The sequence below is a fragment of the Rhinatrema bivittatum genome, chromosome 6, assembly GCF_901001135.1.
Source record: "Rhinatrema bivittatum chromosome 6, aRhiBiv1.1, whole genome shotgun sequence".
Lineage (NCBI taxonomy): Eukaryota > Metazoa > Chordata > Amphibia > Gymnophiona > Rhinatrematidae > Rhinatrema > Rhinatrema bivittatum.
The window spans coordinates 32,332,691-32,354,791 of NC_042620.1; the positions used below are offsets into that span (position 1 = coordinate 32,332,691).

General features: G+C 46.7%; 1 protein-coding gene across 1 annotated transcript in view; it reads left to right on the top strand.

The window, feature by feature from the left end:
• Positions 1 to 22,101, top strand: part of PDIA5 (protein disulfide isomerase family A member 5) — a 316,663-nt gene that overhangs the window by 186,331 nt on the left and 108,231 nt on the right. The window contains exons 12-13 of the mRNA XM_029605221.1: positions 719 to 789; positions 8,150 to 8,313. Of these exons, the coding sequence (XP_029461081.1) occupies positions 719 to 789; positions 8,150 to 8,313 (235 nt within the window). The remainder of the gene's footprint in view (positions 1 to 718; positions 790 to 8,149; positions 8,314 to 22,101) is intronic.

The following is a 22,101-nucleotide window of genomic DNA, read 5'->3' on the forward strand; positions in this document are numbered from 1 at the left end:
AGCTGTTGATACACGTGCTGTAATTATCAGCGACTGAATATTTGTACTTTTCAATTCTGATTGATGCTGTCAGAGGGGGGAAAAAAAGGCTGAAATGAGTGGAGAATGGGGGGGGGGGCTAGAATATCTGTAGGGAACTGAACAGGCGAGCAGGATGAATGGTGAGACCGCCCTCCTGTTTGTGTTTTCCCCACCACCGAGGCATGTTTGTGGTTGGGCTGGAAACATTTTTCACGTTTCCTTCGACCCTGGGCTCATTGCTGTGTTATGGATGCTTGGTATCGGGGGTCTTGGTTTGCAGGAAAGCCGACGTGGAACCTCCCTTTCCTCCTTCAATGAGAGATTTTGCTTTGGGATTCCTTTTCCTTTGACGGCAGGATTGTTTGTAAAGTGGGGTACATGAGCTGTGAGAACTTTTACAGAAAAGAACATCATGTGAAATGTGTTTTGATTTTTTTTTGTTTGTTTTTTTTTTCTTGTCTGGGAGTTTCCGATTGGTTTAGGGGAAGCATGGTTGGGATAACATTTGTCATATTTTATTTGGGTCTGGGCTGATGCTGTCTATGGGATCTTATATTCCCGGCTCAGTTTTTCACATTTGGTCTCTGTTCTGCTGGCTCTCCTAGTTCTCTCTGGAGGGGAAGGGATTACCCTGAGAGCAGAAACCTTGATTTGTAGTAGAAAGAAACTTAATTTTCTGTATGTGTTTTTGCTACAGGGTGCGGACACTGTAAGAAGATGAAGCCAGAGTATGAACATGCTGCAGAGTTGCTCCATACCTCTGGAGATGTAAGAACATTTATATCTTATTTTTGTAAAATGATTTTTTTTTTTCACTGTTAGATAACTGAAGTCATAGATTGTGCTGTGTTAACGGGAAGAGGAGTTGTGTGAGGTGGGGTTTTTTTTTGCTACAAAGATTTAGCTGTTCTCGTCTTCCTGGGAGGTCTTCCTTCGGAGTGTCTCCAAAGCACGGACTTCTGGTAATGTTCATAGCTTGCCAAATGATTAACCGTGTACTATTTCAAACAGAGTATTTTTGCTTTTGCTTAATTTTAGCGAAACTCATTTAAAGTGTTTAAAATAAAAATAAGAAATGGCATTCAGTTTGCCTCAATGGGAGGGAAAATGTACCATCGGCCACTGAATTTCTGGATGCGTAGAATTGTAACCTGGCATTAGCTCATGGTTGGCTATATAGAAATGAGGTAGATACTCAAAAGCAAATTTTGGCACATCAAGCCTCTTATCTGGCTAGATTTTAAGTTGTCTGGTTGAAATCTAGCCGGATAAAAAAAAAAGGAGCCCGTATAAGTTGCGATATTCCATCGCATCCGACTAAGGTATCTGCTATTGAGCAGGTCTAAAGTTAGCCGGTTATCTTATCCAACTAATTTTAAACTTATCTAGGTATATTCAGCAGCACGGCCTCACCACTGCTTATCCCGTCTAAGTTAACAGTGTAAGCCGACTGTGTCTGAAGATAGACCTGAAATGTCTGTGCAATAAGCTACCCCTCAGCAGCTCAGCTCATGAAACTGAGGGGAGGGGGAGAGGAAACCTATATGGATACGGTGACCATATAGCTCTGTGTCAGGCAGGATGGGTGTGGAGGGACATATGCAAGGTAATTTAGCTCTCTGCTCTGTGTGTTTATATTTTATTTTATTTTTTTGTTTTTTTATATAAGTATTTTTATTGTCATTTAATGTACAACAACATTAACCTCTCAAAAATAAACTCCAGTAATGCTAAACACTTCAAATATCAATAATATGCAATAAAGTTCAGCTCGAATATGAAAAGATTGTGTATGGTCAGACTGGGGAAACCTCATATAGTGCCTCGATTAGGTTCAAAACTGCCTAATAGGCTACTAGCGATCTCTAACTCCAACCACGTAGGTGTTAGAATATTTGTATAATCATCGGAGACCCCAGCAAGGCAAGGTGCCAAAATAATCACTTCATTTGGCTATCTTGACAGTTCAATATTAATTATCACTGTAGTGAAAGTTAAAGATGGTATACTGGAATGGAGCACAAAGTTATACCGATCCCAACTCACTGTTATGTTGCCAAGGTACTGTATATGAAACTTCATGCGGCAAGTGTCTTAGTCCCATTAGATGTCTTCCTCAGGGATCACTCTTCAGCATGGATAATACTTAAGTGTCTTGGCTGCTATAACACACCTAAAATGATGTAGGAGACCATACAATCTTTTAAAGTGATGTTAAATACATCTACATGATGGCATAATTCAGATAATATTAGACTTACTCGATATGACATGGGTAAATATACTCCTTCATTCGAGAAATATACTCCTTCATTCGAGAAATGTAAGTGCACTTGTGATGAAAGATGGCTTTCTACGGTCGGAGTGCTTCTTCTTTTCTTCAATAATACAGGATAAAATGCATGACAATGAAAAAGTCGCTCAATTTAACTGACAAAAAATACTATAACTAAACGACATAACTTTAGTTGGAAGCCATCTTTCATCACAAGTGCACTTATATTTCTCGAATGAAGGAGTATATTTCTCTTTATTGCATATTATCAACATTAACCTCTGCCACAATTTTTTTCCAAAAGTTTATTTCCAAAAATCTCAAATTTACGCATATGCCTTTGGGCAGGCATTAATTTCTGAAAGTAAAATGTGCGGCAACATTTGCATGTTGCGGGCGCTATTAGTTTCAGGGGGGTTGGCCACGCGTTTTTCCGACGCGCTATTACCCCTTACTGTATAAGGCGTAAAAATAGCACGTCGAAAACGCGCGGCCAAACGCGGGCTAACAGTGCGCTCTGCTGGAGCGCACTTTACTGTATCATCCCGACAGTCAGTGAAAACAATCAGTTGGCCCATCTAGTCTATCCAGTTATTCCTGTCCTCACTCCCACGGATATATTAAGGAAAATGCCCCTGCTACTGCTTAAAGATGCTAGAAAAAAAAGAGGAGAAAAAACAAGGGGGGCTCTGCAACCCACACAGGAATAAAAACAACAAAGCGAGTGGTAACCAAAAATGAGAAAACAAAATGAAGGTAAAAAATGAATGAATAACACAAATGAAAAATGAACAAAATGAATCTACCAGGTTGTAAGCCATCACTTAAATCAGACAATTTAAGTATGCATATAAAATTAAATAATAAAATAGTATCTCCTATTTTGTCTTTGTTCATCATTTATTAACAAACACTCAACAGGACCATGCTTTGGCAAATTGCCTTCATCAGGGGTCAGACCTAAAATAATCTTTATTATATCAAAGGTGTGCACAACAGACAAGATGTACAAGACAATAAAAATAATAGTTTGAACTTTCGGGATTGGTACTTTTGTTTACCGTTCAAAGTCCATGTTTTAGGCTCTCACAAAACTGCTTTGTCCGATGAGAAGCTGGTTGCCCTCTTATTGGGCTCCTCGTTTCTTACTGGCGTTATGTGGAGTCTGCTACCGTAACAATTCCAGAAGATGATGGTTGAATGACAAGCTCAAAAATCTTACAGCAGTGGTATACAGAGACATTGTAAATCTAAGTAGATGGAAAGGTAGGGATAGCTACACCATCAGTAACAGCAATAGTGGTGTAATGTAAAATTGTTTTTCCTAGCATGTAGACAGATGGACTCAGGTTTATGCTCCCTGCCAGCAGATGGAGACGGAGCAAGTTGACGTCACAGTATATATATATAACCCTGCAGTGACCCCAGCCTGCCTGTATTCTCTTGTCTCCAGCAGATGGTGGACGAGCATCTCCCTATGGGGATTGCTTCGAGTTTTTTGGAAGGAGAAATTTGAAATTCTAATTTCATGAAAAGAAGGCCCCTCTCTCCTGCGGTGATACCTAAAGGTCTCTCCCCCACTTGAGAAATCCTGAGGTGATTTCCGTGGTCCCTAAGAGGTGTGCCTTGGTCCAGTAGCTGGGTTTCCCGGTGTGGACTTAGCTGCTAGTTCAGCTGAAAGGCAGCGGGTGCTGGAGGCTACTAAGTACGGTGGTGATGGCAGATGCCCTCTCCTCCTGCAGCCGGAGACCATCTCTGTTCTCAGCCGGTAAGCGCCGAGCTCAGGTAAGGTTTAAAATAAAAAAGTTTTACCTTGATTCAAAGACAGAGACTCCCTCCAGTTTCTGTTCTTGGTGCGCCATACTGATGTTCGTTCCTGCTGTTTGGGTTGGGGAACTGGGCAGCCGAGTGGGTTGAATGACCCCTGATGGGCTAGGTCCCACACTTAAGGCTTTGTTCTTGCACACCACATGGTAGGCTGCGATGGGCGTTCTTGTGCGTGTGCTGCTGACCTATATAGGCCATCGGTGTGCACGTGTTGTGCGATCAGTTTTTGAGCGTGCTTTTTACGTGCACAGAGTTTTCTACTCGCTTAATTGGGTGCACAAGTTGTACTTGCGCTTGGCCATGCTGTCTTCCAAGTGCTTAATTTTTGGGCACAGTTTTTTAAGTGCTAACTGTTCCAGCACCCGCTTACCTCAGCAATGGTGCCAGTAAGCAGGAAGCCTGAGCATCTTCCAGTTTGTGTTGCCTGTCATATTAGGGCTTCTCAGCCTGACCTGGCTTCTAACCTGTGTCAGCACTGCTCAGACGCTCAGGGATAGTTGTCTTCCTCGGATTTTGCTAAGCCTGGCTCTTCCCATTCTGATGATGGGTTGGTCATGGCTTTGACTGAGGGGACCCCAGATCTTGGTTCTTCCTTGGCTGGCTACTCCCCTGGCGAGAGTAGTTATGTGGAACCAGCTCCTGGTTTGGACCGGGCTGCTTTTTCTTGGGTGCAACTTTTTCGAGGCTTACAAGCTTTTCTTCAGGCGCAGTCCTCTGCCTCCCCCCGGACCCTCAGCTAGTTGCTTTTCCTCTGTCAGTCCTATGCTTAAGCACCAGTGCTCCCTGCGGGTTTTCCCGACAGGAATCCAGATGGCACTGATGATGAGGTTGATCCTGATTCCCTGAAAGATGGGGAAATTCCTCCAGGGCTGGAACTAAATCAAACCACTTTGTGGTTCTTTCATAGAGACGAACTGCCGGCTCTGATTTCCCAAACTTTGAAATAGCTGGATGCTCCTGTTTCAGATACTATGTCTGAGCCGAAGAAGAATCCCATTTTGGTTTCCTTATGTAAAGCCTTTTGTTTTTTTCCTCTGATGGATGCCATTCAGGAATTGAATGATCTGGAGCAGGATGTTCCAGAGGCAAATTTTAAAGGGGATTGGACATTGAAAGGCCTGTAGCCCTGGATTCGGCTGTGAGAAAGCGTTTGCATTTTCCCAAAGTGGTTGCCTTGGTATGTACCATTTCTAAGTGGATGACTATCTCCGTAGACTAGAGGGTGGAGCAGCCTTGAAGGAGGTACATAATAGAAGGATTGAGGCTGTTCTTAAGCAAACCTTTGAGGGGATGGCAATTAATTTACAGATTGCCTCCTGACGTGCCTTAGTGGCGAGAGATCTGTCTGCTTCTCTCTCAGGAGGTTGAGTCTGGAGGGAATTCCAGAGTAGTTATGGAACCTGCTGCCACCTTTTTAGCAGACGCAGGCTATGATTTGGTCCAGACCTTGGCCAGAGGAGTGGCTTCGGTGATAGTGGCCAGGTGTCAACTTTGGTTGCGAAATTGGTCAGCTGATGTAGCATCCAAAGCCAGTCTTATCAAGGTGCCCTTTAAAGGCTCACTCTTGTTTGGGAGCGTGTTGGAGAAACTGGCCAGTAAGTGGGGCAAATCTCTGGCTCCTCAGTTGCCGAAGGATAAGAAGCAGTTACAGCGCCCCTTTGGTTTGAGGGGTTGTCTCTGGAGTTTCAGCCGTTTTTGTCCGTACAGAGGGACGACCTTTCAGCGGACACGGCCTTTTGGTAGGTCTTGGACCTTTCGTTCCTGACAGCCCAAGAGAGGAGCAGACTCAGATGGCAGACCTTCCAGAGCCTTCAATGAAGGTTGCTGACCCACCGTCTGGAGCAGGAAATAGGGGGATGTTTCTCTCTTTTATTGGAGGTGGGTTGAGATCATGTCAGACCAGTGGATCCTGGAGGTGATACAAGAAGGGTATGCACTGGAATTTCGCAGTACTCCGGTCGTGTTTATGGTGTCCCTTTGCCACCCCCTGCAGAAGAAGCAGGCAGTGGAATTTACGTTTCAAAGGCTCCTCAGTCTAAGGGTTACGTCTCAAGAAAGTATGTGGCGGTATTCTATTTATTTTGTTGTGCCCAAGAAGGGAGGGCTCCTTTCATCCCATCCTGGATCTCAAGAGGGTCAGCTGTCATTTGAAGGTGACTCATTTTCTCATGGAAACTTTGCACTCTGTGATAATGGTGGTGCAGTCAGGGGAATTTCTGAACTCCTTGGATCTGTTTCGAAACTTACCTTCATGTTCTTATCCGATTGGAACACCAACGCTTTCCATGCTTTGCGGTGTTGGGGTGCCATTATCAGTAGTAATGGTGGGAAATTGCATAGGCCATAGGCCCAAATGGCACTCGTGAAGGCAGTATTATCAAGGAGGGGATGGAGATGGCAGAGATGGAAAAGGGCTGTTTGTTACTGCTTAGATTTGGACTTTGGTAGTAATTTGGAAGTCGAGTATAAAGTCTAAGCACTGGTCTTCGTTGCTTAATGTGGTGGGTGGCTGGGGTCTTTCATCCCAATCCAGCGTACCTCTGGCCTTTGTGGGTTTAGGCTTAGTTTGTTTTGGTGCAGTCAGTTGGATCTCTTTCCTAAGTAGTCATTATAGTTGGCATTGGTCTTGTCTTATGATTTGTGCTGAGAGGGCGGAAGGGGGGGGCCTAGATTTACACTTTTGTCCATATGCCACTGCTGTAACTTGTTTGTTTTGTTTTTTGTTGGATCATTGTTTCTGTCATTTACTGAAAGCGTTGCAACAGCAGACTGCAAGCGCTCACATGACTCCATTTTCAAAGGGGTGGTTTTATAGCATTCTGCGTAAGTGCGCTTTGAAAATGATCCCAGCAAACTACTCGCGCACAATCACGCCAGCGACGTGGTGCGCGTGTTTCTGTTGGGAGAATTTGTGTACGTCCTTTTTAAGATAAAAAAAAATGTGCATTTGCGTAAGTTGTAACCCCACTCAGACAGCAGCCCTGGAATGCCTCTCCTGCATCCGCATAAAAGTACGTGCTTATCGGGTACATATATGTAATTTAACGCGCGTACCAGTCGTGCATTTTTCTAAAGGGCCATTTCTGTTTGGTAAAGTGCTACTTTATTTTAATCCCTGTTACTTGGTTTGAGTAGGATGCAATTGTATTTTGTTATGTAATTATTTGCAGTGTTATATAATTGTTGATTTGTGTTTGTTGTGCATGCCTTTGATCTAGTAAAGACTGCATACAGTAGGCATGATTCCTAATGCAGGCAATTTGCCAAAACGTGGCTCTGTTGGGTGTTTGTTTATTATTTATTAAGCAAGACAGATAAGAAGTGCTATTTAATTTTATGTCGTCTTTGATTTAAGTGATGGCTTAGCAATCTCGTAAATTCGCTTGTTCACTTTTCATGTAAATTATTCCATTCATTTTTCTACCTTTTGTATCTTGTTTTCTTAGTTTTGACCACCATTCACATCGTTTTTTTAGATATTTTCCTGGCAAGAAAGGCTTATCTACCAGCACAGTTAGATATTACCAATACATTTTTATTTTATTTTTTTTTTAACTAGCTCACATATTTAGTCTCTATGGTGGGGGCGAAGTTTTCATTTTTGAGTCACCCATATCTGCTTTTTGTTTTGGGTTTTTTTGGCAAGCTTTCTTGTATTTAGAGCACTACTCAGTATATTTGCAAAACTCAGATTTCCAGCTCTTCCCACGGCGTAGGCCTTTCCTGTATCGAGCATATGATAAGGACCCGGTCTGCAGCCCTGCTGATGTCTTGTACGATACCCCATTTCCTCCCCCCCCCCCCCCCCCCCCAGGAGCTGTCAGACTTGCCGTTGTCCATCTGCTGCCTGGCTCATTACTCTAATGCCAACATTCGTGTGTTCTTGCTTTACCAAACCAGTTTTCCTCTCTTAAGCTGTGATATATAGCAAAACCTGAAACGGTGTGGCATGTCAGTGGGCCTGAAACGGTGTTGCGCTTGTTCCTAAAGCCATGAACGTCTTCTTTCCTTTCTTCCCTGTCCCAGAGCCCTGGTGTTCTCGCTGCGATAGATGGCACTACTAGCAAGGCATTAGCAGAAAGGTTTCACATCTCGGGCTTCCCCACCTTGAAGTATTTTGAGGATGGAGAGGAGAAGTATACCTTGCCACACCTCAGAACCCAGAAGAAGATCGTGGACTGGATGCTAAAGTAAAGATTTTTTTTTTTTTTTTAAATTTATGTTTGGTTTAGCTTTGGGAATTTTTTTTTTTTTTGTGGGGGTGGGGTTCTCCTCCCTGCCACCCCTGAGCTGACTTCGGGTGCCAGATCCTTCTAGCTCTTCTCCGCTGAGCATAGCTCTGCTGCAGGTGTAAATCTTTAAAACTTGTCTCCACTAAATCACACGCTAAAGAAAATTGCCACGAGCCCTGTAAGGAATGCACATTAATTATGGTTTTAATATATTAAAATCCTTTCTATGTGCTCTACAGTGCTGCTTTTTAATAAAGATGTTTTGCAAAGAAGAAATGAATCATGCAGATATTTGCCTTTCTCAGGGTAGAACATTAGTGTTCTACTTTCCTAAAAACATCTCCCCCCTCCCCTGTTTCCCATTTTTAACACTCACCTCTCCCCAGACAGCATGTTCAGGAGGCTCCGGGGGAACCCTCGCCAACCTGAGAGCTGGAGGATTGGGGGCCACCACTGCATTAGCAACCCTCTTCCCTTCTTCCCCAGGCTGGAGCCTGCCACCTTGGCGGTTCGCCCAGGCTTGACTGAGGGAATTGGTGTGTGGGGGGGGCGGGGGGGGGGGTGTGTGTATGTGCACCAGATTCCTCTAGTATGTGGCGCCCGGCCAAGTACTGTCATTACAATGGCTAGGCCAGACAGGAGTGCAGGCTGCTTAATTTACTGGGTAGCTCTCATCCTTTTATGTATTTAGATATGCGAGTAGTAATTTAAGCCCGGTGCTGCTTCCTGCAGGCTCTGATAGTCACTGCCTACAGACTTATTTAATTGCTGCATATCTGTCTTTCCTCATCCTCTGTTTATTTTCTGGTAAAAATGGCAGAGTTGAAAGAGTTTATGTAAAATCTGGAGACATGTTTAATTTTTTATTTACATTCTGCCTTGGGGTGGGACTGGTCGGCCACTTCAAAATAGATTGCATTCTAGCGCTGTTAGGTATTTCCCTGTTCCCTGAGGGCTCACCGTTCGGATTGTACCCGAGGCAATGGAGGTTGAAGTGACTTGCCCAAGGTCACAAGGAGCAGCCAGGGGGATTTGAGTCCTGGTTTCCCTGGTTCACAGCCTCCACATATGTAGGAGAAATGCAGCTGGAAAGATGGTCACAGGGGTTGACAAATATTTGGCTTAAGTTCCAACCACCTCCCTCACTACCTTCAACACCTTACCTGCTTGGGAGGTGGTAGTGCAGTAGAGATGTGTGCGCACATGACATTGTGAGGCCATGACCCCTAATACAGGGTTGAGGATTGCATGGTGTGTTTCCCTGCTCCTGCCCCTCCCCCCCCCCCCCTAAGAGATATCCACCTGCAGGAAGAAAGGGGCATGGGGTAAATGAGATAAGGAATCCATATATCTCCCGAATTGCTTCCTGCACCATGAATGTTGAAAAATGCAGTGCCAGCAATGGAGAGGGAGAAGTGTATCAGAAGGAAGGTGTTCACACATGTAACAGAATTGCCAGCCCTAGGATTAGAGCTACATTTTTTTTTATGCCACACTAGAGAAAAAATATTGTACATGAGATTTACACATGGCCGCCTTAATGTCACTTGCCTTTTGTAATAAACAGTCCGGTATGATAAACAATAACATAATACTGACAGACCCCTGTGTAGTTACGAATGAAGATTCAGTATGAGCCAGAGAAAACTGCTGGGCTTCAAAATTCCCCTAAAATCGCTGATAAACCTTGGGGATTTAAAAAAAAAAAATGCATTTTCCCTGTACGTACCTGGATTAGTCCAGACTCCTGGGGTTTGCCTCCCCTCCAGCAGATGGAGACAGAGAAGTTTTAAAGGACTCCGTCCTATACCCCTGAGGTGCCACCTAGAGTCTGTCAGTATTTCTCTGTCTCCAGCAGATGGTGGAGGTGCAAAACCTTTAGACTTGGTTTAGTGTTAGGTTTTTAGTTTTGTTGTTATTCGTTCCTTAAGGAATCTTAAAAAAAAAAAAAAAAAAAGAGAGACAGAGAAGATATCTCTTTAAGCCTCCTAGGAGTTTGTTAGGTCCTGGTGGGACCATCCCCCCTGGTAACAGGGGCTCTGGAGCAGAGGGTTGGGAGCCCTGTAACTGCCCGCGGCTGAGGGTGATACCGGGGAGCCCGGTTCACTCACCCTCTGAAGATCACACAGGACAAAACAACGCTGAGGTGATTTATTTAATTTCTGAGCCGGCCTAGTGGTCTCTTTCGGCCCTCCTTCCTTCCGACGCCATTTTCACCGTCCTTTTCAGTTCCTAAGAGCTCCTGGCGGTTTGTCTTGGTCGCGCTGGTTCTTTTTTCGGGCCCCGATCCTAATTTTGCTTGGGGATCATGCCGCATGGTGCGGCATTCGGGCCGGAGTTTGTACCGGGTGCTTGTCGGGAGGGGAAAGGCTTTTCAGGGAAGCCAATTCCGGCGAAATCACATCACAGCAGCTCTAGAGCACACAGGGACCCTGGGAGGGCAAAATTGCTGCAGCAGCCTCAGGACAGTTTTCTTCTCAGCGCAGGTACTGAAGCCTTACTGCGAACGTTCAGGGAGCAGGAGAAGGCTGCCCTGGGGGAGGGGAGCTCTCTGCCACCTCTTTCGCCGCGTCCTGTTGCCCCTGTGGGGGGGGCGACTTGCAGGCAGCGCAGATCTCTTCCTCAGAGGAGGAACGGTGGAAGGGCTCGGATGAGTCGTCTTCCTCGTTCTCGGATGATTTTGTTTTGTTGCTGCATAAAGCCTTCAATGTATGAAAAGCAGCAAAGAGCCAGGGTAATAAGGTACCTCGTGAGGTCCCGCCATCGCTGGGGGCTGGAACAGGAGCTTAATCACTCCACAAGCGTGCCAAGTCTCACAATGGCATAGAAGCCCCCAAGGCCAAATGTCCTCTCCGGTCCTTTTCCTGTCAGGTGGACAGTTCAGATACGGATGGGATGGATGAAGGCGAGTCTCCTCCGCAAGCCCCTGGTGAGGGACTGGATGCAGATCAGGATCACCAGCTCCCGCCGGCCAAGCCAGTAGACATGCCTTTAGTGGAGGGCAATGATCCCAAAGTGGTCCACCTGTTCAGAAGGGATGAGCTAGGTCCACTTATCCTGGCCATTCTGGAGGAGCTGGGCATTGAGGTTCCTCCAGAGGACTCACGGTTTGGAGCTATGGATCCGGTGATGGTGGGCCTCAGGGGTCCAGCTCGATCTTTTCCGTTTCATATGTCAGTTACAGATCTTTTGTTTAAGGAGTAAGACACTCCAGACCTTGGTTTAAAGGTAAGTCAGGCTATGGACAAGTTATACCCGCTTCTGGAGGAAGCGCTGGACCTCCTTAAGGACCCTAAGATGGACCCCCACAGTTTCGGCAGTGACCAAGAAAACCACCATCCCGGTAACAGGAGCCACGGCCCTGAAGGATTTTCAGGATCGCAAATTGGAGTTGCAGCTTAAAAAGATTTTTGAGGTTTCGGCCCTAGGAGTCCGGGCAGCTATGTACAGCAGTTTTGCGCTGCGAGCCAGTCTCCACTGGGTTCAGGATTTGCAAGCCACAGCATCTCTTTCTGCGAGTGAGGCGGTGCAAGCAGGGCACCTGGAGGCGGCGGTAGCTTACAGTGCTGACACGCTTTACGATCTGTTACGGACTTCTGGCAGGACTATGGTCTCAGCCGTGTCAGCCCGCAGGCTCCTCTGGCTTAGACACTGGGCTGCGGATGATTTCCTCTAAGGCTCAACTGAGTTCCTTACCCTTCAAAGGTAAGCTACTTTTCGGGCAACAATTGGAGGACATGATAAAATCTCTGGAGGAGAATAAAGTCCATAGGTTGCCAGAGAATAGACCCAGGACAAGAGGATCCTTTCCTCAACAGGTGAGATTTCGGAGAAATTGGTGGTTTCGCTCTTCACATTCCGCCGGTTCATCCGTTCGACAGGGTCCCAGCTGCAAATCTTCTTGGAATCAGTCATTTCGAGGGCACCGGCCTGCCAGAGATGAAGCCCCACAATCTCATGGGGGTCCCAAGTCAGTGCAATGAAGTGAGGCCGGTCCACTCTTCTGTCCCAAGAATAGGGGGGAGGTTATCCCTTTTTCTAGAAGAGTGGACCAACTTAACCTCAGATCAGTGGGTCGTCAGTATAGTAGAACACAGTTACATGTTAGATTTTGCTCGGCCAATCCACGAGCGGTACATGGCTTCCCCATGCGGGTACCACCAAAAACGCCGGGCGTTTTTGGTGGTACCTGCATGAAAAGCAGCAAAGAGCCACTTCATGGTGCCCAAGAAGGAGGGCACCTTCCGTCCCATCCTAGACTTAGAGAGTCAATCGGACTCTAAAGGTGCCTCATTTTCGGATGGAAATTCTTCGCTCAGTGAAACATAGAAACATAGAAATGACGGCAGAAGAAGACCAAATGGCCCATCCAGTCTGCCCAGCAAGCTTCCCTCATTTCTTCTCCCATACTTATCTGATAGCGTCTGTTCACAAAGGGGAATTCCTAGTATCTCTAGGTCTGACAGAAGCTTGCTTGCACATTCCTATAAGCCCGGATCATCAGAAATATCTGCGGTTTGGATCCTGGGGCATCATTTTCAATTTTGCGTACTACCATTCAGTCTGGCGACAGCGCCCAGAGTCTTCACCAAGGTGTGATGGTGGTTGTGGCAACGGCCCTGCAAAAGGAGGAGGGGAGTTTGGTACACCCCTACCTGGACGATTGATTCAAGTGAAGTCAGAACACCTTTGCCAGGGCAGCGGTGCAGAGGGTGCTACAGATGTTGAGCTCGTTGGGTTGAGGGGTCAACCCCGACAAGTCACCTGGTTCCCTCCCAGTCCTTGGAGTTTTTGGGCGCTCGGTTCTACACGATCTTGGGAAAGGTTTTCCTTACCGAGAAAAGATTGTCAAAGCTTCTCACTCAGGTGGAGTCCTTGCAATCCATGCCTCGTCCCAGGGTCTGGGATTATTTGTATGTCCTTGGTTCGATGGCTTCTACTCTCTAACTGGTGCCCTGGGCCTTTGCGCATATGCGTCCTCTTCAGTCAGCCTTGCTCTCCCGGTGGAATCCACTCTCCGAACAGTTTCATCTTCTCCTCCCACTGACAGATTTGGCACGGTCCAGTCTTCTTTGGTGCTGTGCCAGACAATTTATGATGGGGTGTGGATTTGGAAATTCCCTCCTGGATAGTGGTAACCACCAATGCCAGCCTCTCCGGGTGGGGAGCAGTTTGTCGAGGAACAACAGTGCAAGGTCAGTGGACGAGGTCGGAGTCTTCTTGGTCGATCAATCAGTTGGAGATCAGAGCGATTCAGTTGGTGCTAAAGGCCCTCCTTCCCTTAGAAGAGGGGAGATCAGTGCCGATTCTCTCCGACAATGCGACGATTGTGGCTTACATCAATCGTCAGGGCAGAACTCTGAGTTGTCCGGTGGCGACGGAGGGTCAACTTTTAATCAGCTGGGCGGAACAGCACCTGTACAGGATAGCAGCCTATCACATTGCTGGAGTGGACAATGTGCAGGCCGATTTTCTCAGCCGCCACCAGTTGGATCCGGGAGAGTGGGGACTCTCCCGACAAGGCTTTCAGTTTCCTGTGCGACCAATGGTCTAGGCCCCCGATGGACCTGATGGCGACGTTTCGCAATGACAGAGCTCCTCGATTTTTCAATTGTCGAAGAGAGCCAGGAGCAGAAGGTGTAGACGCTCTGGTACTTCCCTAGCCAAAGGCTCATTCAGGCAAGGTGATACTCGTTACACCAGAGTGGCCGAGGTGCCAGTGGTTTGTGGACCACCTCAATCTGGCGGTAGACAGCCCGCTAAGATTTCATCAGTCCCCGAGTCTGCTGCGACAAGGTCCCGTTTATTTCACAGAGGTAGAACGCTTTTGTCTAGCGGCATGGCTTTTGAAAGGCAGAGATTAAGAAATAAACGTTACTCGGAGGAGGTGATTACTACGCTTTTGCAGTCCCGTAAAACTTCTACCTCCATAGCCTACATCAGAGTTTGGGGTATTTTCGAGGACTGGTGCCTGAACCACGCAGTGGAGCCGTCCAGGGCTACTATTCTGGATGTTCTGACCTTTCTGCAGGCAGGTCTAGTAAAAGGTCTAGCCTTCAATTCCCTACGAGTTCAGGTGGCAGCCCTTGGTAGTTTTCAGGGAAAGGTACAGGGCCTCGCTCTAGCGTCTCATCCGGATGTGGCTCGTTTACTGTGTGGCGTTAAACATCTGCATCCTCCGATTTGGAACCCCTGTCCTTCATGGAAGCTCAACCTGTTCTCAGATCTGACATTGAAGGTCGTTTTCCTTGTTGCTATAGTATCGGCATAGCATGTTTTGGAGCTACAGGCCTTATCTTCTTTATGAATGGTTCCCTCCTTTCTTCTGAAAGTAGTGTCCTCTTTTCATTTGAATCAGACGGTGGAGCTCCCATCCTTGGCGGGCCTAGATCTTTCTACTTCCGAGTCTAGGGAGCTAAGACAGTTGGACGTCAGACATTGCTGATATGTTACTTGGAGGTCACGAACGGTTTCCGTCTTTCAGACCATCTGTTTGTCCTATGGAGTGGTCCCAGGAAGGGTCAGAAAGCTTCAAGGGCCACCATTGCATGCTGGCTGAAGGAAGCTATTGCTTCGGCTTACCTAGTTCAGGGCCGTCCGATTCCGGTCGGTCTCCAGGCTCATTCTACTAGATCGCGGGCGACTTCGTGGGCGGAATGTCAGCAGGTGTCGAGCAGGAGATTTGTCAAGTAGCTATGTGGAAATCTCTGCACATGTTTGCTAGGCATTGCCGTCTAGATGTCCGGGTCCCAGATCCCAGTTCCTTCGGGGCCAGTGTTCTCCGAGCGGGACTCTCTCAGTCCCACCCTGGTTAGGGAAGCTTTGGTACATCCCAAGAGTCTGGACTGATCCGGCTACGTACAGGGAAAGGAAAATTTGTCCTTACCTGCTAATTTTCGTTCCTGTAGTACCACGGATCAGTCCAGAGTCCCACCCATGGGGAAATGGAGAGTCTGCTCAGCCGGTTGATGTTCATATTCTGCAGATTTATTCAATGCATTTTGATATTGTGCTCTACGAGGGGGGGGGATTTTGGTTGTACTAGTTTTCTCTGCTTGGGTACAGTGTAATACTGACAGATTCTAGGTGGCACCTCAGGGGGGTATAGGACGGAGCCCGTTAAAACCACTCTGTCTCCATCTGCTGGAGGGGAGGCAAAACCCAGGAGTCTGGACTGATCCGTGGTACTACAGGAACAAAAATTAGCAGGTAAGGACCAATTTTCCTATACTACTGTTCAGCACCATGGACAGCTCCTGTGATGGCAAGATGGACATTTAATGGTGCATTTGAAAAATTGTAATTTCACTAAAAAGGGCATTCTAAAAAAGAACACTTATAATATCAAGAACTTTCAGGTTTCACCAAATTCTTGGAGCTGACTGGGGTTAAAAGGGCCTTTCATTTTTATTTTTATTTTTTTGTAAATAGTGCTCCTGAGAAGGATGTTAGGTCTAAATGCTGCTCTTATGGTTTATGAGGCATATCTGATTGTTGTGTTTCTTTATATTATCAGCAGAGATGGGTTTACTCTATGTAGAAAAATCAATGTCATCCTAGCAGGAGATGAGGGTTGTCTGGAAGATGTGTGTATCTGGGGTGATTGGAATATTTTAGTCAGAAGTTCTACAGATCCTTGGTTCGCAGGGTTATGATATGTGTATAATTGGGCCCTGTTTTGGACCATTTTTCATTGATTCGGTTGCTTATTTTATTAAATGTTCTTATTTCTATGTAATTCTACTGCATTGGTTTATTATGTGTTTATGTAAGTAACATATTTGATATTTATGTGGGAAGTTGGTTCTTTTATGTGCATGGGGCTGTATTTTGCAAATTTCTGTTATCCACCTTGATCAATGGTGTCTCTGGAAAAGCAGGCTTTACATTTCAAATTAGATTGAAACACTTGGTTTCATGGATGTTTATATATATTATGTTACATTTGTATATTGCCTTCCTTGGACAAAGCAGGATGGAACCGTGCTGTGAGATGCATCCTGTCTTTAATTTTTAGAGCAACGTATGTGGCAAGGGTTGTGGGCAAAAATGGTAAATACTGTGCATTATAACTCGCCCAGGTTGTTGCAGGTTAGGAGGTGGTGGTAAGGAACATTGAGGGCGTGGCCATTCAGAAGGTGGTGGGGAAAGGGTCAGGAGTCTAGTTTTGAAATTTAAAGAAATCTGCTGTGGTTATAAATATATAACATTTAGCATATTCTCCAAATCCTTTTGGTTTATTAGATTCTGGTGTTTTGTAAGGGGGAATACAAATTTTATAAAGCTTTTTGTTTTATTTATTTTTTTTGTTTGTGGAGTTTGAGGGATTATTTCAAGAGATTTGGATTTTTTTCTTGTGGCAGTGTTAAGGAGGTGGCAGAAAAGCTCAGCAACGTGATTTAAACTGCTGCAGAATATTACTGACAGGGGGGAAAAAAAAAAACAAAGTTCAAGATCCTAGCCCTGATATTTAAATACCTACACCAAGGTCTTCCTAAATACCTGACAGAGTTATTAACCTGATATGAGCCAGTTAGAGTGCTCCCGTTCCTCTCTGTAGTGTTTTGATGTCTCTGCCCTCCTTGTCAGATGCCAGGCTGTGTATTACACAATCAACAGCTTTAAACTGGCTTTGACCATCACTACCAAGGGTCCATCAAGCCCAGCATCCTGTTTCCAACAGAGGCCAAACCAGGCCACAAGAACCTGGCAATTACCCAAACACCAAGAAGATCCCATGCTACTGATGCCAGTAATAGCAGAGGCCATTCCCTAAGTAAACTTGATTAATAGCAGTACTGAATTACATGCAATTTAGAAAGCAGATAAAAGCCTGACTTTTTAAACAAGCTTTTCTTGGTTTTATTTAATAGGTTGTGCATTGAGTATTTTGTGATTTAAGAGGGTTGGGAAAGGGGGAAAAAAAACTAAGATGCTCTAATTATTGTGATGTTTTTCTGACGATTTTACTTATTATTATATTGTTATATGGATTGTTTATTGTGGGTATACCCTGCCTCAGTGTTTTTGATGAAAGGCAGGCGATTAAAGTGTTAAGGAAAAATAATTTTAAAAATATATAGAAACTTAAATCGAGTTTATTAAAGTGTTGCAGTTTATCTGGTGTATCTTACGCTGATTATTGTGCAAATCTGAGCTTTCATTTAGTTTACGGTACATCAGATTTCTGCATGACTTAACACTATCGGGCCGATACAGTAAAGAGCGCTCAGGCTAAGTGCACTGTTAGCCACCGTTTGGATGCGCGTTTTCGACGTGCTATTGTTACCCCTTATACAGTAAGGGGTAATAGCGCTTGGAAAATGCGTGGCCAATCCCCCCGAAACTAATAGTGCCCGCAACATGTAAATGCATGTTGATGAGCCTATTAGTTATTCCCATGCGATCCAGAAAGTAAAATGTGCAGTGAAGCTGCACATTTTACTTTCAGAAATTAACGCCTGCCAAAGGCAGGAGTTAATTTCAGCCGGCACTGGGAGTAAAAACTGCTTTTCTGTACACCCTCTGACTTAATATCATAGCGATATTAAGTCGGAGGCCCCAAAAATAAAATAAAAAATTCTTAAAAAAAAAAAAATTTGCCCACGGGTTGGAAGACGGACGCTCAATTTTGCCGGCGTCCGTTTACCGAACCCGTGGCTGTTAGCGGGTTTGACAACAGCCGCCGGTAAAATTAAGCGTCGGCTGTCAAACCTGCTGACAGTCGCCGCTTCTGTCAATAAGGAGGCGCTAGTGCCCAGGAGAGTGGCCTGGGTGCGAGTCGGGAGAACGGGCACTCGCCGGCTCTCCTTCGCGTTTTACTGTATCGGCCCGTATGTTCTTTAGGATGACTACTAGCCGTTTCTTTGTTGGACTTGTATTTTACTACATCTAGTGGCTACTTGCAAAGGTAGGTGCCTCAGCTTATAAAAATTTCCCTTTCACCACTTATTGGGTCCCTTTTTTTTTCCCCCTATAGAAATGACCAATAAAATCTTAGGAACTGGCGGGATGGGGGCAGATTTAAGATACTATTGCCATAATTCCATCTCTAACCCTATGGAAATTAGTACATTAAAAAAAAAAAAACTGCGAAAGGTTTACCCTCTTGTCTGTGCACTTCCTGGGCCTCTTCACTCTTTATTTTATAGTAATAACATAGCGGGTGCCACAGACTAGCGCCGATTTACCGCTGCTTTCGGATTCACTACTTGATCTCCGGTCCTTTTCCTGCTTTTGCCCTTGTGACCTCCCCTCTGTTTCTGTCCTGTGCATGCGTAAACTCTCTTGCTCTTCGTTACTACCACATCTGTTGGTAAGGGTGGCACCAGGGATCCACTCTCTTCTTACTAAAGTATTCCCTTACGTTCCTTCCAAGTCTTCCGACTTCATCGCATGGCCTGGTGTCCTTGAGTTGCCCTCTCTACGCACCCATCTTGCATCTTTATAGGAGCCCGTCAGATATTTGATTTGTTTGTTTTAGCTTGCCTTTCACCTCTTTCTTCTAGAAAAGTGTGTTTGGAGTTCCTTAACGAAAGAGGGGTCAGTAAGAGTGAAGAGACTGTAATTTTTCTCCAGAACGTATTACAAGCCAGTCGTTTATTTAAAAAAAAATAAAAAAAGACGGGGAAGAATAATTGTGATTATTAGGATAGTGGTGCACCCTGTCTGACCTGAATGGGAGATATGCAAACAGCCACATTAACATGTTATTGCTATATGTTTTCCTAGCGTGTAGCAGATGGACTCAGACCAATGAGTATAATGTACTCCTGATAGCAGTTGGAGACGGATCAGATTTTTATCTGACGTCAGCCCCAGTTCATATACCCCTGCAGGAAGTGCAGCTCTTCGGTATTTTACGTCTTCATAGGAGTTCGGGACTCTATGCACGCTCACACAATGTTAGAATAATTTTACCAAAGAAACCCAAAACAAGAAGAAATCTTACCTCTACAGACGAGCCCCGCTCTCCTGCGGTGACACCCATTGGGTCCCTCCCCCAGTTGAGAATTCCCGAGGTGATTTCCGTGATCCTTCGGAGGTTGGCCTCGATCCGGCAGCCGACCCTCGGCGTGGACTTAGCCCCCAGCAACGAGTGAGGCTGAGAGGCAGCGGGTGCAACTTCGAGTGAGGCGGTGAAGGTATTTTCCCTTTCCCCCCGCAGCTGGAAACCTCCCGGAACAAGACCGGGAAACGCCGAGACAAGGTAAGGTAGAAAACTTCTTTAAAGTCTCCGGTCTCCGAAGTTCGAAGAGTCGCACAGGTCTCCAGCCGGCACCAATGCCACTGGGTTGATCAGCCCTAGCAGGGCTAGGCCCCGGTCAGATTCAGGGGTCCTCCCATGTGGAGACCCTCCGAGGTGGTCGCCATACTGGCCACGTGGTCGCAGTCGCCATCTTGACCTGTCCGCTGCCCTGTCCGCCGTCCCGACCCATGTGCGCAGAGGCGAGATGTGCACAAATCTCTTGTGCGCACATCGGCATGCGCACAACCACATGCCTATTGTGCCGGGCGCATAGGTTTGGCCTGTGCGCGCATCATATTGAGCGCGCACCCGATTTACGCGCACAACCTCGACGCACCAGAGTGCATAACTAGGCCGCTCGGTCTCTGTATTTTTTACGCGCACAAGCCATGGCATCACTGGAGAAGAAGCTCAAGTCTCAGGACCTTTGCCCAGCATGCCACATTAGAGCTGCTCAGCATGAGGAGGTCACGGCCCTGTGTATACAGTGCAAGGAGGCCCTGGGGGATCCAGCCATTGGTCCTCCCCAGCCAGTACTGGGTTCCAGCTTCTCGAACAGTACGCCGGACCTAGCGTCCCCCAGTGGGAGCCTCCCTCAAACGGGGCTCCCCAGGGACACAGCACCTCTTAATTTAGACCCAGCATCTATCTCCTGGGTGGAATTCTTCAAAGGCCTACATACCTTCATCCACATGCAGCCGGGGCCACCGATAATACGGCCACAGGCTCCACCAGAGGACATCAACATCCCAGGACCCTCTATGCCCAGAGAAGTGATTCCACCGTCCAGAAGCTCCACCTTCGGGGACACGGACATCTCAGATGAGGAATCAGAACCCCTGGAGGAAGGGGAACTCCCCCCCCAGGGACCAAATCCCTCCGAATCATGAGGCGTTTCTTCACTAAGGACGAGCTCCCAGACCTGGTCACACACAGCTTGAAAGGCTCGCTATCCCGGGCACAAGTGCCTCAGGGGAACCTAAGATGAATCCCCTTCTAGAGGGACTCCATCAGACCTCCCGTCACTTTTCGCTGTTACAAGCCGTCCAGCAGCTAATTGACCTGGAATGGGAAGCCCCGGAGACTACATTCAAAGGGAGGCGTGCCCTGGAAGCCATGCACCCTCTGGATCCAGCTGCCAAAGATCTCTTGGCATGTCTGAAGTGGATGCCATGGTCTGCGCGGGTCTCGAAGCGCACTACTATCCCGGTTGAGGGAGGAGCAGCACTCAAGGATGCTCAAGACAGACGTCTGGAATTCATCCTCAAGCAGTCTTTTGACGTCTCCGCTATGTCTCTACAGATCGCGGCCTGCTGTGCTGTTGTGACACGCGCCTGCTTATCACAGACCAGGAACAACACTCCCAGGGAAGCCCTGGAACCAGCAGTATCATTCCTCCCAGATGCTGCTTCTGATCTGGTGCGCAACGCAGCTAGAAGCGTCTCATCAGCCGAGGTGGCCAGAAGACAATTCTGGCTCCGAAGCTGGTCTGCCGACACATCGTCCAAAACAAGACTCACAAGGATGCCTTTCAAGGGAACTCTTCTGTTCAGAAGCGAACTAGAGAAGCTAGCCAACAAATGGGGCGAATCCCCACTGCCACGGCTACCGGATGACAGGAATAAGAGAAACCAGCGACCCTTCCCCCGAACTTCCAGGGGCAGAGGATCACAGCGCTTCAACCCATACAGAAGCACATATCAAACGGCTTGCCCCGCAGGCAGGAACCAATCCTTTCGGAACAAGCACAACAAAAGGGGAGCCGGCTCGGGCCCAGGTCCCAGCCGCACCCCACAATGAAAATCAGCCGACCCTTACAAAGGAAAAAGCTGTAGGGGGCAGACTTGCCCTATTCTACCAAAGATGGGTCGAGATAACTTCGGACAAGTGGGTCCTACCCATCATTCGAGAGGGATATTACCTGGATTTCCACCACCTCTCTCAGGACAAGTTTGTGGAATCCCCCTGCCACGATCCCTCCAAGTGGATGGAAGTGGAAGCTACCTGAACAGATTACTAGCCTCAGAGGCTATAACACTGGTGCGCGTACAATAAATAAATACTGGACATTATTCCATTTATTTTATCGTTCTCAAGGAAGAAGGAACATTCTGGCCCATCCTGGACCTCAAGTCGGTCAACCGCCACCTGAAGATTCCTCGCTTCTGCATGGAAACCCTATGCTCGGTAATAAGGGCAATAGAACTGGGAGAGTTCCTTACATCCCTGGACCTGTCGGAAGCCTACCTACACATTCCGGTCCATCAAGAGCATCAGTGTTTTCTATGCTTCACGATCCTGGATCACCACTACCAGTTCCGGGCGCTACCATTCGGGTTAGCCACAACTCCCCGGAAGTTCACCAAGATCATGGTGGTAGTGGCAGCAACACTGAGGAAGGAAGAAATCCTCATACACCCTTATCTGGACGATTGGCTGATCAGAGTGAAATCCCCAGAGGAAAGTCACCAGGCGACCAACAGAGTCAAAACTCTGCT